At 45.7% G+C, this 15,154-nt stretch overlaps 1 protein-coding gene across 1 annotated transcript in view; it reads left to right on the top strand.

Moving 5' to 3' along the window:
* LOC142698029 (heat shock 70 kDa protein 12A-like) overlaps nucleotides 1–14,705 on the top strand; it is a 58,296-nt gene extending 43,591 nt beyond the window's left edge. The window contains exons 8-12 of the mRNA XM_075847763.1: nucleotides 1,220–1,306; nucleotides 1,758–1,862; nucleotides 2,791–3,049; nucleotides 4,345–4,448; nucleotides 12,210–14,705. Coding sequence (XP_075703878.1) covers nucleotides 1,220–1,306; nucleotides 1,758–1,862; nucleotides 2,791–3,049; nucleotides 4,345–4,448; nucleotides 12,210–12,844 — 1,190 coding nt within the window. The 3' untranslated portion in view covers nucleotides 12,845–14,705. The remainder of the gene's footprint in view (nucleotides 1–1,219; nucleotides 1,307–1,757; nucleotides 1,863–2,790; nucleotides 3,050–4,344; nucleotides 4,449–12,209) is intronic.
* The last annotated feature ends 449 nt before the right edge of the window (nucleotides 14,706–15,154 follow it).

The raw sequence follows: 15,154 nt of genomic DNA, 5'->3' as shown, positions 1-15,154 counted from the left end.
AGTACAGATAATGTAGATATTACCTGCAGTCCTATGTAACACCACAGATAACACAGTGATAACTCTCTGATTACAGATACTGTAGTAGATGTTTCCTGCAGTCCTATGTAACACCACAGATAACAATGATAACTCTCTGAGTACAGATAATGTAGTAGTGTTACCTGCAGTCCTATGTAACACCACAGATAACACAGTGCTAACTACCTGAGTACAGATAATGTAGTAGTGTTACCTGCAGTCCTATGTAACACCACAGATAACACAGTGCTAACTACCTGAGTACAGATAATGTAGTAGTGTTACCTGCAGTCCTATGTAACACCACAGATAACACAGTGATAACTCTGAAGCAGTCGAGAGGGGTCCAATTACTGTCAGCACCTGGTAATGTCCTAGGTTCTGTTTCTCAGTTGTTTAGTGTCCCAGTCTCTGATGCTCAGTGGTTTAGTGTCCCAGTCTCTGATGCTCAGTGGTTTAGTGTCCCAGGTTCTGATGCTCAGTGGTTTAATGTCCCAGGTTCTGATGCTCAGTGGTTTAGTGTCCCAGGTTCTGATGCTCAGTGGTTTAATGTTTCAGGTTCTGATGCTCAGTGGTTTAGTGTCCCAGGTTCTGATGCTCAGTGGTTTAGTGTCCCAGTCTCTGATTCTCAGTGGTTTAGTGTCCCGGTCTCTGATGCTCAGTGGTTTAGTATCCCAGTCTCTGATTCTCAGTGGTTTAGTGTCCCAGGTTCTGATGCTCAGTGGTTTAGTGTCCCAGGTTCTGATGCTCAGTGGTTTAGTGTCCCAGTCTCTGATGCTCAGTGGTTTAGTGTCCCTGTCCCTGATGCTCAGTGGTTTTATGTCCTAGTTTCTGATGCTCAGTGGTTTAGTGTCCCGGTCTCTGATGCTCAGTGGTTTAGTGTCCCAGTTTCTGATGCTCAGTGGTTTAGTGTCCCAGGTTCTGATGCTCAGTGGTTTAGTGTCCCAGGTTCTGATGCTCAGTGGTTTACTGTCCCGGTCTCTGATGCTCAGTGGTTTAGTGTCCCAGGTTCTGATGCTCAGTGGTTTAGTGTCCCAGTTTCTGATGCTCCGTGGTTTAGTGTCCCGGTCTCTGATGCTCAGTGATTTAGTGTCCCGGTCTCTGATGCTCAGTGGTTTAGTGTCCTAGTTTCTGATGATTGGTGAATTGGATTTATTGATTCCTCGATCCTTCTTGATTCTCGTTACTTTACTTGCAGCCAAGGACCACGGTCGCCGGAACCGGCAGAGTCGGATTTTCCTGGTGGAAAACGTAATTGGAGAATTGTGGGCAGAGCTGGAGGAAGGTACGAGACGTGAATTAGTGATCCTGTCATTTATGGCTGAAGTGAAGATTCTGTTGCCCCAGGATATATATATATATTCAGTCCCATGCGAGGTTCGCTGCATTGCAATGACATAGAACTTATTGCAGCTCGCCATCATCTTCCCGTACAGCTGCTCCCCCTGCTGGAGATATTGATGTACTGCTGTGATAAAGAGACGGGGGTCACATTCGCTGCTGGTCACATCTGTCAGTTACGACAACAGATTTTTTGGGGGTGGGGGGAGTGGGCGTGGCTAAATGCAACACATGACTTGTCACATGGGCTCCGGTTTAATTTGTTCACAGATTCCTGAAACGCCTTGTGACATTTTACCGGACATGTGACCCTCACTCTCCCCCTCCCCCATCATCACCGTGTAATCCGCATGCTGCACCGCATCCCCCCTCACCTGATGTTCTGTCTTTTACAGGTGATCGCTATGTGGTGGTGGATTGTGGCGGAGGCACCGTAGACCTGACGGTCCACCAGATCCGCTTACCGGAAGGTCACCTGAAGGAGCTCTACAAGGCGTCCGGTACGGGGTCTATAGACGTCTCCTCGTGCTCATGGCGACTCCTCTGCTAGCGATGGCGGCTGTCGCGGTTCTGTACATTATACTTGATGTATATTTATCGGAGCCGGTGGTGGTCGCTTTCCTGGCCCCGCCTTGTTTAGTATGAGTTTAAAGGGCCAGTCAGTTATTGTATCATGAAAAGATCTGCAACTGTTTAATAGACTGTGCTTCAAAATCTCTGCTTGTTGTCAGTTCATGGGAACATTCTTGTTTCCATCTAGAGGCTGAAAACCCACCCTGACCTTGTCCTGCTCACACAGCTGAGGGTTTGTTACAATTGTATCCAGTCTAGACAATCTTCTGTGACAACGGGCACGGCCGGCTGCGGACAGTCATCCGCAATTACGGACCGCGCTGCCATTATAAAGTATGGGACGGTCTGTAAAATAAAAAACATGGACATGTCCTATTCTTTACGGAAGGTTTCCACGGCACGAGCGCCCTCCTGTAGATATACGGGACGGTGTCCGCGGCCATAGAAATGAATGGGTCCCTAATTCCGGATGAAATCTACAGTCGTGTGCCTGGGGCCCTAGGTAAGCGGCCCGGACTCCAGGCTGACACATTTTACCTGCACTGATACATTGTAACAAACTATCGGGACAGGAGAGCGATCTACACCAGGGAGCTCAAAATGAAGGGGCTGCGGTGCTCTGTAGAAACCACGACCCCCATCAGATATCCGTCACTGGGAGTCTCAGCCGTGGATTGAGGGTCTTACATGTAAGTTTCTCCCTGTAGTCTATGTCGGATACGCTCTACCAGTGAGTGTATCTAACCTTACCTAAGCTCCTGGCTGTTATGGTAGACCCCCGGTGACGGCGCAGGTTGGGAGTGGGATTGCCTGGTATTTTGGATTGATACTGATAGGTTGTCCTGATCTTTTTAGGGGGACCCTACGGATCTCTCGGTGTTGACTACGAGTTTGAGAAACTTCTGTGTAAAATTTTCGGAGATGATTTCGTGGACCAGTTTAAGGTGAAGCGCCCGGCCGCCTGGGTCGACCTTATGATCGCCTTTGAGTCACGGAAAAGAGCAGCGGCGCCCGACAGAACCAACCCCCTGAACATCACGTTACCCTTCTCCTTCATCGACTACTACAAGAAGTTCAGAGGTCACAGCGTGGAGCACGCCCTCCGCAAGAGCAAGTGAGTCTATAAACGTATATAGCGGTGATCACATGACCCCTCCGAGGACTCCGCCCACGCTGATCTCCAGAACCACCTGATAATCCGGCGTGGGAAAATGATCCCACGCCGGATTACCAGGAGTGCGTCCAATAGTCTGTGACACGCAGCGGGGAGTAGGTCTGTACGTGTGTGTGTATATCCAATAATCCAGCACCTTTCTAGTCTAGGGGATGCCAGATTATTGGAATGTTACTTTACTCTAAAACATAAGGCGAAGAGTGTGAGCTCCTGGGGTCAGGGATGATGGGAGTGATACATTGTGTGATATAGGGAGATTAGATTGTCAGCTCCTGGGGTCCGGGATGATGGGAGTGATACATTGTGTGATATAGGGAGATTAGATAGTCCGCTCCTGGGGTCAGGGATGATGGGAGTGATACATTGTGTGATATAGGGAGATTAGATTGTGAGCTCCTGGGGTCCGGAATGATGGGAGTGATACATTGTATAGATTCTGGTTTTCTTTTTAGATTCAGTCCGTAATTCTCCCCCAGAAGCAGGACCCCGACCACCAGAGAACAGCGGCTCCCGCTCCCCCGAGTACAGCGGCTCCCCCGAGTACAGCGGCTCCCCCGAGTACAGCGGCTCCCCCGAGTACAGCGGCTCCCCCGAGTACAGCGGCTCCCCCGAGTACAGCGGCTCCCCCGAGTACAGCGGCTCCCCCGAGTACAGCGGCTCCCCCGAGAACAGGGGCTCCGGCTCCCCCGAGAACAGGGGCTCCGGCTCCCCCGAGAACAGGGGCTCCGGCTCCCCCGAGAACAGGGGCTCCGGCTCCCCCGAGAACAGGGGCTCCGGCTCCCCCGAGAACAGGGGCTCCGGCTCCCCCGAGAACAGGGGCTCCGGCTCCCCCGAGAACAGGGGCTCCGGCTCCCCCGAGAACAGGGGCTCCGGCTCCCCCGAGAACAGGGGCTCCGGCTCCCCCGAGAACAGGGGCTCCGGCTCCCCCGAGAACAGGGGCTCCGGCTCCCCCGAGAACAGGGGCTCCGGCTCCCCCGAGAACAGGGGCTCCGGCTCCCCCGAGAACAGGGGCTCCGGCTCCCCCGAGTACAGCGCCTCCGGCTCCCCCGAGTACAGCGCCTCCGGCTCCCCCGAGTACAGCGCCTCCCGCTCCCCCGAGTACAGCGCCTCCCGCTCCCCCGAGTACAGCGCCTCCCGCTCCCCCGAGTACAGCGCCTCCCGCTCCCCCGAGAACAGGGGCTCCCGCTCCCCCGTGGTCGCCTTTATAATGACTGCGGCACCTCTTTCCTCTGCAGTGTGGACTTCGTGAAGTGGTCGTCTCAGGGGATGCTGAGGATGAATCCCGACGCTATGAACGCTTTATTCAAGCCGACCGTGGACCACATAATAGAACACTTGTGTAAGTCAGGAGGTTATAATTACCAGCGGCGAATAAAGAACGGATTGTGCGCAGAGCCCCGTCCTGTAATAGTTATATTATCTCACGTCAGAGGAAGAATGAGAGAAAAGCCTGCTGCCTTAAAGGGCCAGAAACCCTGTAGTCCAGAGGTTATAATAGTGCTGGAGCGTTATAAGAGGAGCGGCTGATATCAGTCACATATGATGTAATGTCTCTGGAGGATATAATAGTACTGGAGTGATATAAGAGGAGGGGCTGATATCAGTCACACATATGATGTAATGTCTCTGGAGGATATAATAGTACTGGAGTGATATAAGAGGAGCGGCTGATATCAGTCACATATGATGTAATGTCTCTGGAGGATAGAATAGTACTGGAGTGTTATAAGAGGAGCGGCTGATATCAGTCACACATATGATGTAATGTCTCTGGAGGATATAATAGTGCTGGAGTGATATAAGAGGAGCGGCTGATATCAGTCACATATGATGTAATGTCTCTGGAGTATATAATAGTGGTGGAGTGATATAAGAGGAGCGGCTGATATCAGTCATATATGATGTAATGTCTCTGGAGGATATAATATTGCTGGAGTGTTATAAGAGGAGCGGCTGATATCAGTCACATATATGATGTAATGTTTCTGGAGGATATAATAGTGCTGGAGTGATATAAGAGGAGCGGCTGATATCAGTCACACATATGATGTAATGTCTCTGGAGGATAGAATAGTACTGGAGTGTTATAAGAGGAGCGGCTGATATCAGTCACACATATGATGTAATGTCTCTGGAGGATATAATAGTGCTGGAGTGATATAAGAGGAGCGGCTGATATCAGTCACACATATGATGTAATGTCTCTGGAGGATATAATAGTACTGGAGTGATATAAGAGGAGCGGCTGATATCAGTCACACATATGATGTAATGTCTCTGGAGGATATAATAGTACTGGAGTGATATAAGAGGAGCGGCTGATATCAGTCACATATGATGTAATGTCTCTGGAGGATTTAATAGTACTGGAGTGTTATAAGAGGAGCGGCTGATATCAGCCACATATGATGTAATGTCTCTGGAGGATATAATAGTACTGGAGTGATATAAGAGGAGGGGCTGATATCAGTCACACATATGATGTAATGTCTCTGGAGGATATAATAGTACTGGAGTGATATAAGAGGAGCGGCTGATATCAGTCACATATGATGTAATGTCTCTGGAGGATATAATAGTACTGGAGTGATATAAGAGGAGCGGCTGATATCAGTCACACATATGATGTAATGTCTCTGGAGGATATAATAGTACTGGAGTGATATAAGAGGAGCGGCTGATATCAGTCACACATGATGTAATGTCTCTGGAGGATATAATAGTACTGGAGTGATATAAGAGGAGCGGCTGATATCAGTCACATATGATGTAATGTCTCTGGAGGATATAATAGTGCTGGAGTGTTATAAGAGGAGCGGCTGATATCAGTCACATATGATGTAATGTCTCTGGAGGATATAATAGTGCTGGAGTGTTATAAGAGGAGCGGCTGATATCAGTCACATATGATGTAATGTCTCTGGAGGATATAATAGTACTGGAGTGATATAAGAGGAGCGGCTGATATCAGTCACACGTATGATGTAATGTCTCTGGAGGATATAATAGTACTGGAGTGATATAAGAGGAGCGGCTGATATCAGTCACACATATGATGTAATGTCTCTGGAGGATATAATAGTGCTGATGTGATATAAGAGGAGCGGCTGATATCAGTCACACATATAATGTAATGTCTCTGGAGGATATAATAGTACTGGAGTGATATAAGAGGAGCGGCTGATATCAGTCACACATATGATGTAATGTCTCTGGAGGATATAATAGTGCTGGAGTGATATAAGAGGAGCGGCTGATATCAGTCACACATATGATGTAATGTCTCTGGAGGATATAATAGTGCTGATGTGATATAAGAGGAGCGGCTGATATCAGTCACACATATAATGTAATGTCTCTGGAGGATATAATAGTACTGGAGTGTTATAAGAGGAGCGGCTGATATCAGTCACACATATGATGTAATGTCTCTGGAGGATATAATAGTGCTGGAGTGATATAAGAGGAGCGGCTGATATCAGTCACATATGATGTAATGTCTGGAGGATATAATAGTACTGGAGTGATATAAGAGGAGCGGCTGATATCAGTCACACATATGATGTAATGTCTCTGGAGGATATAATAGTACTGGAGTGATATAAGAGGAGCGGCTGATATCAGTCACACATATGATGTAATGTCTCTGGAGGATATAATAGTACTGGAGTGATATAAGAGGAGCTGCTGATATCAGTCACACATATGATGTAATATCTCTGGAGGATATAATAGTACTGGAGTGTTATAAGAGGAGCGGCTGACATCAGTCACATATGATGTAATGTCTCTGGAGGATATAATAATACTGGAGTGTTATAAGAGGAGCGGCTGATATCAGTCACACATATGATGTAATGTCTCTGGAGGATATAATAGTACTGGAGTGATATAAGAGGAGCGGCTGATATCAGTCACACATATGATGTAATGTCTCTGGAGGATATAATAGTACTGGAGTGTTATAAGAGGAGCGGCTGATATCAGTCACACATATGATGTAATGTCTCTGGAGGATATAATAGTGCTGGAGTGATATAAGAGGAGCGGCTGATATCAGTCACACATATGATGTAATGTCTCTGGAGGATATAATAGTGCTGGAGTGATAGAAGAGGAGCGGCTGATATTAGTCACACATATGATGTAATGTCTCTGGAGGATATAATAGTACTGGAGTGTTATATAAGAGGAGCGGCTGATATCAGTCACATATGATGTAATGTCTCTGGAGGATATAATAGTACTGGAGTGATATAAGAGGAGCGGCTGATATGAGTCACATGATGTAATGTCTCTGGAGGATATAATAGTGCTGGAGTGTTATAAGAGGAGCGGCTGATATCAGTCACACATGATGTAATGTCTCTGGAGGATATAATAGTGCTGGAGTGATATAAGAGGAGCGGCTGATATCAGTCACATATATGATGTAATGTCTCTGGAGGATATAATAGTACTGGAGTGATATAAGAGGAGCGGCTGATATCAGTCACACATATGATGTCTCTGGAGGATATAATAGTACTGGAGTGTTATAAGAGGAGCGGCTGATATCAGTCACATATGATGTAATGTCTCTGGAGGATATAATAGTACTGGAGTGTTATAAGAGGAGCGGCTGATATCAGTCACATATGATGTAATGTCTCTGGAGGATATAATAGTACTGGAGTGTTATAAGAGGAGCGGCTGATATCAGTCACATATGATGTAATGTCTGGAGGATATAATAGTACTGGAGTGATATAAGAGGAGCGGCTGATATCAGTCACACATATGATGTAATGTCTCTGGAGGATATAATAGTGCTGGAGTGTTATAAGAGGAGCGGCTGATATCAGTCACATATGATGTAATGTCTCTGGAGGATATAATAGTACTGGAGGGATATAAGAGGAGCGGCTGATATCAGTCACATATATGATGTAATGTCTCTGGAGGATATAATAGTACTGGAGGGATATAAGAGGAGCGGCTGATATCAGTCACATATATGATGTAATGTCTCTGGAGGATATAATAGTACTGGAGTGATATAGGAGGAGCGGCTGATATGAGTCACATGATGTAATGTCTCTGGAGGATATAATAGTGCTGGAGTGTTATAAGAGGAGCGGCTGATATCAGTCACACATGATGTAATGTCTCTGGAGGATATAATAGTGCTGGAGTGTTATAAGAGGAGCGGCTGATATCAGTCACACATATGATGTAATGTCTCTGGAGGATATAATAGTGCTGGAGTGTTATAAGAGGAGCGGCTGATATCAGTCACATATGATGTAATGTCTCTGGTGGATATAATAGTACAGGAGTGATATAAGAGGAGCGGCTGATATCAGTCACACATATGATGTAATGTCTCTGGAGGATATAATAGTACTGGAGTGATATAAGAGGAGCGGCTGATATCAGTCACACATATGATGTCTCTGGAGGATATAATAGTACTGGAGTGTTATAAGAGGAGCGGCTGATATCAGTCACATATGATGTAATGTCTCTGGAGGATATAATAGTACTGGAGTGTTATAAGAGGAGCGGCTGATATCAGTCACATATGATGTAATGTCTCTGGAGGATATAATAGTACTGGAGTGTTATAAGAGGAGCGGCTGATATCAGTCACATATGATGTAATGTCTGGAGGATATAATAGTACTGGAGTGATATAAGAGGAGCGGCTGATATCAGTCACACATATGATGTAATGTCTCTGGAGGATATAATAGTACTGGAGTGATATAAGAGGAGCGGCTGATATCAGTCACACATATGATGTAATGTCTCTGGAGGATATAATAGTACTGGAGTGTTATAAGAGGAGCGGCTGATATCAGTCACATATGATGTAATGTCTCTGGAGGATATAATAGTACTGGAGTGATATAAGAGGAGCGGCTGATATCAGTCACACATATGATGTAATGTCTCTGGAGGATATAATAGTGCTGGAGTGTTATAAGAGGAGCGGCTGATATCAGTCACACATATGATGTAATGTCTCTGGAGGATATAATAGTGCTGGAGTGATATAAGAGGAGCTGCTGATATCAGTCACATATGATGTAATGTCTCTGGAGGATATAATAGTACTGGAGTGATATAAGAGGAGCGGCTGATATCAGTCACATATATGATGTAATGTCTCTGGAGGATATAATAGTACTGGAGTGATATAAGAGGAGCGGCTGATATCAGTCACACATATGATGTCTCTGGAGGATATAATAGTACTGGAGTGTTATAAGAGGAGCGGCTGATATCAGTCACATATATGATGTAATGTCTCTGGAGGATATAATAGTACTGGAGTGATATAAGAGGAGCGGCTGATATCAGTCACACATATGATGTCTCTGGAGGATATAATAGTACTGGAGTGATATAAGAGGAGCGGCTGATATCAGTCACACATATGATGTCTCTGGAGGATATAATAGTACTGGAGTGATATAAGAGGAGCGGCTGATATCAGTCACACATATGATGTCTCTGGAGGATATAATAGTACTGGAGTGTTATAAGAGGAGCGGCTGATATCAGTCACATATATGATGTAATGTCTCTGGAGGATATAATAGTACTGGAGTGATATAAGAGGAGCGGCTGATATCAGTCACACATATGATGTCTCTGGAGGATATAATAGTACTGGAGTGATATAAGAGGAGCGGCTGATATCAGTCACATATATGATGTAATGTCTCTGGAGGATATAATAGTACTGGAGTGATATAAGAGGAGCGGCTGATATCAGTCACACATATGATGTCTCTGGAGGATATAATAGTACTGGAGTGTTATAAGAGGAGCGGCTGATATCAGTCACACATATGATGTAATGTCTCTGGAGGATATAATAGTGCTGGAGTGATATAAGAGGAGCTGCTGATATCAGTCACATATGATGTAATGTTTCTGGAGGATATAATAGTGCTGGAGTGATATAAGAGGAGCTGCTGATATCAGTCACACATATGATGTAATGTCTCTGGAGGATATAATAGTACTGGAGTGTTATAAGAGGAGCGGCTGACATCAGTCACATATGATGTAATGTCTCTGGAGGATATAATAGTACTGGAGTGTTATAAGAGGAGCGGCTGACATCAGTCACATATGATGTAATGTCTCTGGAGGATATAATAATACTGGAGTGTTATAAGAGGAGCGGCTGACATCAGTCACATATGATGTAATGTCTCTGGAGGATATAATAGTACTGGAGTGTTATAAGAGGAGCGGCTGATATCAGTCACATATATGATGTAATGTCTCTGGAGGATATAATAGTGCTGGAGTGATATAAGAGGAGCGGCTGATATCAGTCACACATATGATGTAATGTCTCTGGAGGATATAATAGTGCTGGAGTGATATAATAGGAGCGGCTGATATCAGTCACATATGATGTAATGTCTCTGGAGGATATAATAGTGCTGGAGTGATATAAGAGGAGCGGCTGATATCAGTCACATATATGATGTAATGTCTCTGGAGGATATAATAGTGCTGGAGTGATATAAGAGGAGCGGCTGATATCAGTCACATATGATGTAATGTCTCTGGGGGATATAATAGTGCTGGAGTGATATAAGAGGAGCGGCTGATATCAGTCACATATGATGTAATGTCTCTGGAGGATATAATAGTGCTGGAGTGATATAAGAGGAGCGGCTGATATCAGTCACACATATGATGTAATGTCTGGAGGATATAATAGTGCTGGAGTGATATAAGAGGAGCGGCTGATATCAGTCACATATGATGTAATGTCTCTGGGGGATATAATAGTGCTGGAGTGATATAAGAGGAGCGGCTGATATCAGTCACATATGATGTAATGTCTCTGGAGGATATAATAGTGCTGGAGTGATATAAGAGGAGCGGCTGATATCAGTCACACATATGATGTAATGTCTCTGGAGGATATAATAGTACTGGAGTGTTATAAGAGGAGCGGCTGATATCAGTCACATATGATGTAATGTCTCTGGAGGATATAATAGTACTGGAGTGATATAAGAGGAGCGGCTGATATCAGTCACACATATGATGTAATGTCTCTGGAGGATATAATAGTGCTGGAGTGTTATAAGAGGAGCGGCTGATATCAGTCACACATATGATGAAATGTCTCTGGAGGATATAATAGTACTGGAGTGATATAAGAGGAGCGGCTGATATCAGTCACATATGATGTAATGTCTCTGGAGGATATAATAGTACTGGAGTGATATAAGAGGAGCGGCTGATATCAGTCACATATGATGTAATGTCTCTGGAGGATATAATAGTACTGGAGTGATATAAGAGGAGCGGCTGATATCAGTCACATATGATGTAATGTCTCTGGAGGATATAATAGTACTGGAGTGATATAAGAGGAGCGGCTGATATCAGTCACATATGATGTAATGTCTCTGGAGGATATAATAGTACTGGAGTGATATAAGAGGAGCGGCTGATATCAGTCACACATATGATGTAATGTCTCTGGAGGATATAATAGTGCTGGAGTGATATAAGAGGAGCGGCTGATATCAGTCAGGATGGAGGTTTTCTGCACTTTCTGTAACTCATCACTTTGAAGAACAGTAAAATTTTAGAAGAATTCACAGATTAAACTTTCATATAACGCTGAGAATCTTTTTAAATATTTGACTCTAGTCACAGCCACAGCTGCTGTCATAGTTCTTGTACTTTCACTTGGAAAGACGCTGAAGTTTTCCTGCAGTCCACAGAAGTCATCTGAGATTCCACAATGCACTGCACTCTGGTAACAGGAAATCATCAGAACTGTGACTGCATCTCTGGATGTGACTGGAGTATAAGATTTTTTTTGTAGCTACGGATCAGAACAAAATCTATAAAGAAACTCAGCGTTTTATGGAGATGTTCAGATGTTTCCTTGTAAAGCTTTTATTATCTAGATTGATGGCTAGTATTCTGCATAGGAGATTAAGTTGCCGGAAGGCGCGTGCAGTCCCCTAGACGGAGCGGTATCGGGGGCGGGAGACACCCCAGAGATCTGGAATGTATAACTAGCTGAGAATTGTTATTCTGACGGTTTCTTGTCTTGTCTGACCCGCAGTGAACCTCTTCCAGAAGCCGGAGGTGAGTGGCGTGAAGTTCCTCTTCTTGGTGGGGGGTTTTGCGGAGTCCCCCTTGCTGCAGCAGGCCGTCCAGAAAGCCTTCGGAGAAAAGTGCCGCATCATCATCCCCCATGACGTGGGATTGACCATCCTGAAAGGCGCCGTCCTGTTTGGTCTGGACCCGGCCGTCATTAAGGTGCGCCGCTCTCCCATGACGTACGGCGTTGGCGTCTTGAACCGATACACGGAAGGGAAACATCCGGCAGAGAAGCTCCTGGTGAAGGACGGCACGCGCTGGTGCACCGACATCTTCGACAAGTTCATCCTCGTGGACCAGTCGGTGGCTTTGGGGGAGACGGTGAAACGCAGCTACACCCCGGCCAAGCCCTCCCAGCTGATGATCATCATCAACATCTACAGCTCCGAGAAGGAAGACGTCAACTTCATCAACGACCCCGGAGTGCGCAAGTGCGGCGCGCTGAGGCTGGACCTGAGCGGAGCGGAGGGGTCGCCCGTCCTCACCCGCAGGGAGATTCAGACCATCATGCAGTTCGGGGACACTGAGATCAAGGCCACGGCCATTGACGTTGCGACTTCTAAATGTGTAAAAGTCAACATTGATTTCTTAAATTAGTCTCCGCCCCTTCCTGCGACGTTGCGCCAGCGCTGGTTCCGGCCTTTGTTAGAGGAGCCTCCACCACCAGCGTCTCTGGTCACGTTGCTGAGATGAATGATGGGTCTGCTTCAGATGTGGCCGGTACCGGCGCCGGAGCAATCGCAGCATCTGATCTACTGCACCATTCAAAGACGCCATCGTTACCGGACTCCGGAACCGCCCGCAGTGAAGTCGCCCCCGCCACCATTTTATCCTAGCGGATCCAGGTTCACCAGGACATCAGTCTGTGGTTCAGCATGTACAGCTCATTTACACAATGGCGCCAATTGTTCTCCTGGATAAACAGGAATCCGGTTTGCGCCACTGTTGGAAAACGCCAAAATGGAAAAAAAAAAGCGAACATTTCCAATAACCGTAATCTGGTGGAAATCTGCGCAGTGTCTGGTCAGCGATATCCGGTGAGAAGACGCCGCCATTGTGGAAATGCATCCGACCGGCCATGTACAGACTGGCGCATCAGCGGATCGAGTCGACCTGGTCCGTGCCGCAATTAATACGACGCCGTATCGTCTCCGAGCATGCCCTCCCCCGCTCCGCGCCGTCCCCTCCAGCCGCTGTCTTGTCGCATGGCGCCACCCTCTTATTTAATGCCGACCAATCAGAGGTCCCATCGGGGGTCTGAGCCGGATATTATAGCATCACTTTATATGGACTCCCGCTTCTTACTGCGCAGCTTCTGGCTCCTCCCCCTGCGCCGGCCGCTGAAGAGAGATGATGTTTTGGCTGTTAATTTGGATCCAAATGTTTGGGGAAAGTGAATTGTTATTATTTGTAAAGAGACGGATGAATCGAGCAACTAGAAAGTGTGCGCGGCCGTCCCCCGCGCGCTGTCCCGGCCTCACTCGCCGTACACCTTTTATTTATTTTACTCTTGTACCGATCCTTAGTAAAATCATGTTATACTCCAGTCACATCCACAGCTGCATCAAAACTGTCAGCTCTGTCTGTGCATCGTGGGAGTTGTAGTGTTTGCTCGAGGCACTGAAATGTAGTCCAGAATGCAATGCAGTAGGAAGCAAACCATTATGGGGTCTCCGTTAAACTGGAAGATATGTGCCTGTTCACACAGTCCTGACATATTCCAACAAGAAGCAGCAGCAGTAATTACAGCTCTGGATGTGACTAATGTAGAATGCATAATACAACAGCAAAATTATAGACGCAGCTCTGGTTGTGACTGGAGTATAAAACTTGCTGTAACCGTAGATTAGCGACTGCAGCTTTGGATGTGACCTGAGTATGTCACACGACATGTTTCAGGATCAGGACAAGTAAAGGCTGCGCACAGTTACTCCGTGTCCTGAGGAGATTTCCAAAATTTACCAAACGAACCGTTTTCTTGAATGTTAAAACTTTATTAGTAATCAGTGCTCATTGACCGGGATAGTCTGTGTTCCTGGCCCCGCCTCCAGGGCGTGGCCTATGATTTAATGTATATTTATATATAATGTACAGATTTTTATTTCTGCTCCTTTAAGTTCTTGCTGTTTTGTTTTGGGTTCGGCTGTGATTTATATTTTACTATTTCTGGGGTCGTGACACAAAATTTAGGAGTTTCAGCAAAAAAAAAAAAAAATCCAAAACGTATTTACTGGTTGTCACACACAAGCCGCAATGTTCTCTCTCTTTTTCATTTCGAGGGATTTTCCACTGAATCTGTTATATCCCGGCAATCAGGACACGTGTGATTGACCCGTCATATAACCGACTCACTGGAAAACCCCTCTAAATGTGGGAATCACACGGTGCCTGAAAAGTTTACATATAACTGACCCCGTATAACCTGTCCTGCAAATAATAAATACACAGATGTGAAGAAGCCTGGACCCAGTGTCATCTATTAATAATGTATAATCCGTCCAACCAGCCTGTATATCATATGTGAGGTTGTCACAGCCCCGCCCCCTGTTACTGACATCACTGATATATAATATAATTACACTGTGATCAGACATGAGATCCACACATCTTATATACAGTCACAGCTATTCATCTATTACTACTGACAACCAGCCTGTATACCATGTGTGAGAGGTTGTCACAGCCCCGCCCCCTGTTACTGACATCACTGATATATAATATAATTACACTGTGATCAGACATGAGATCCACACATCTTATATACAGTCACAGCTATTCATCTATTACTACTGACAACCTGCCTGTATATCATGTGTGAGAGGTTGTCACAGCCCCGCCCCCTGTTACTGACATCACTGATATATAATATAATTACATTGTGATCAGACATGAGATCCACACATCTTA

This window comes from Rhinoderma darwinii, assembly GCF_050947455.1.
Source record: "Rhinoderma darwinii isolate aRhiDar2 chromosome 11 unlocalized genomic scaffold, aRhiDar2.hap1 SUPER_11_unloc_2, whole genome shotgun sequence".
NCBI classification, from domain to species: Eukaryota; Metazoa; Chordata; class Amphibia; order Anura; family Rhinodermatidae; genus Rhinoderma; species Rhinoderma darwinii.
This window is presented reverse-complemented; position numbering and strand designations above follow the sequence as displayed.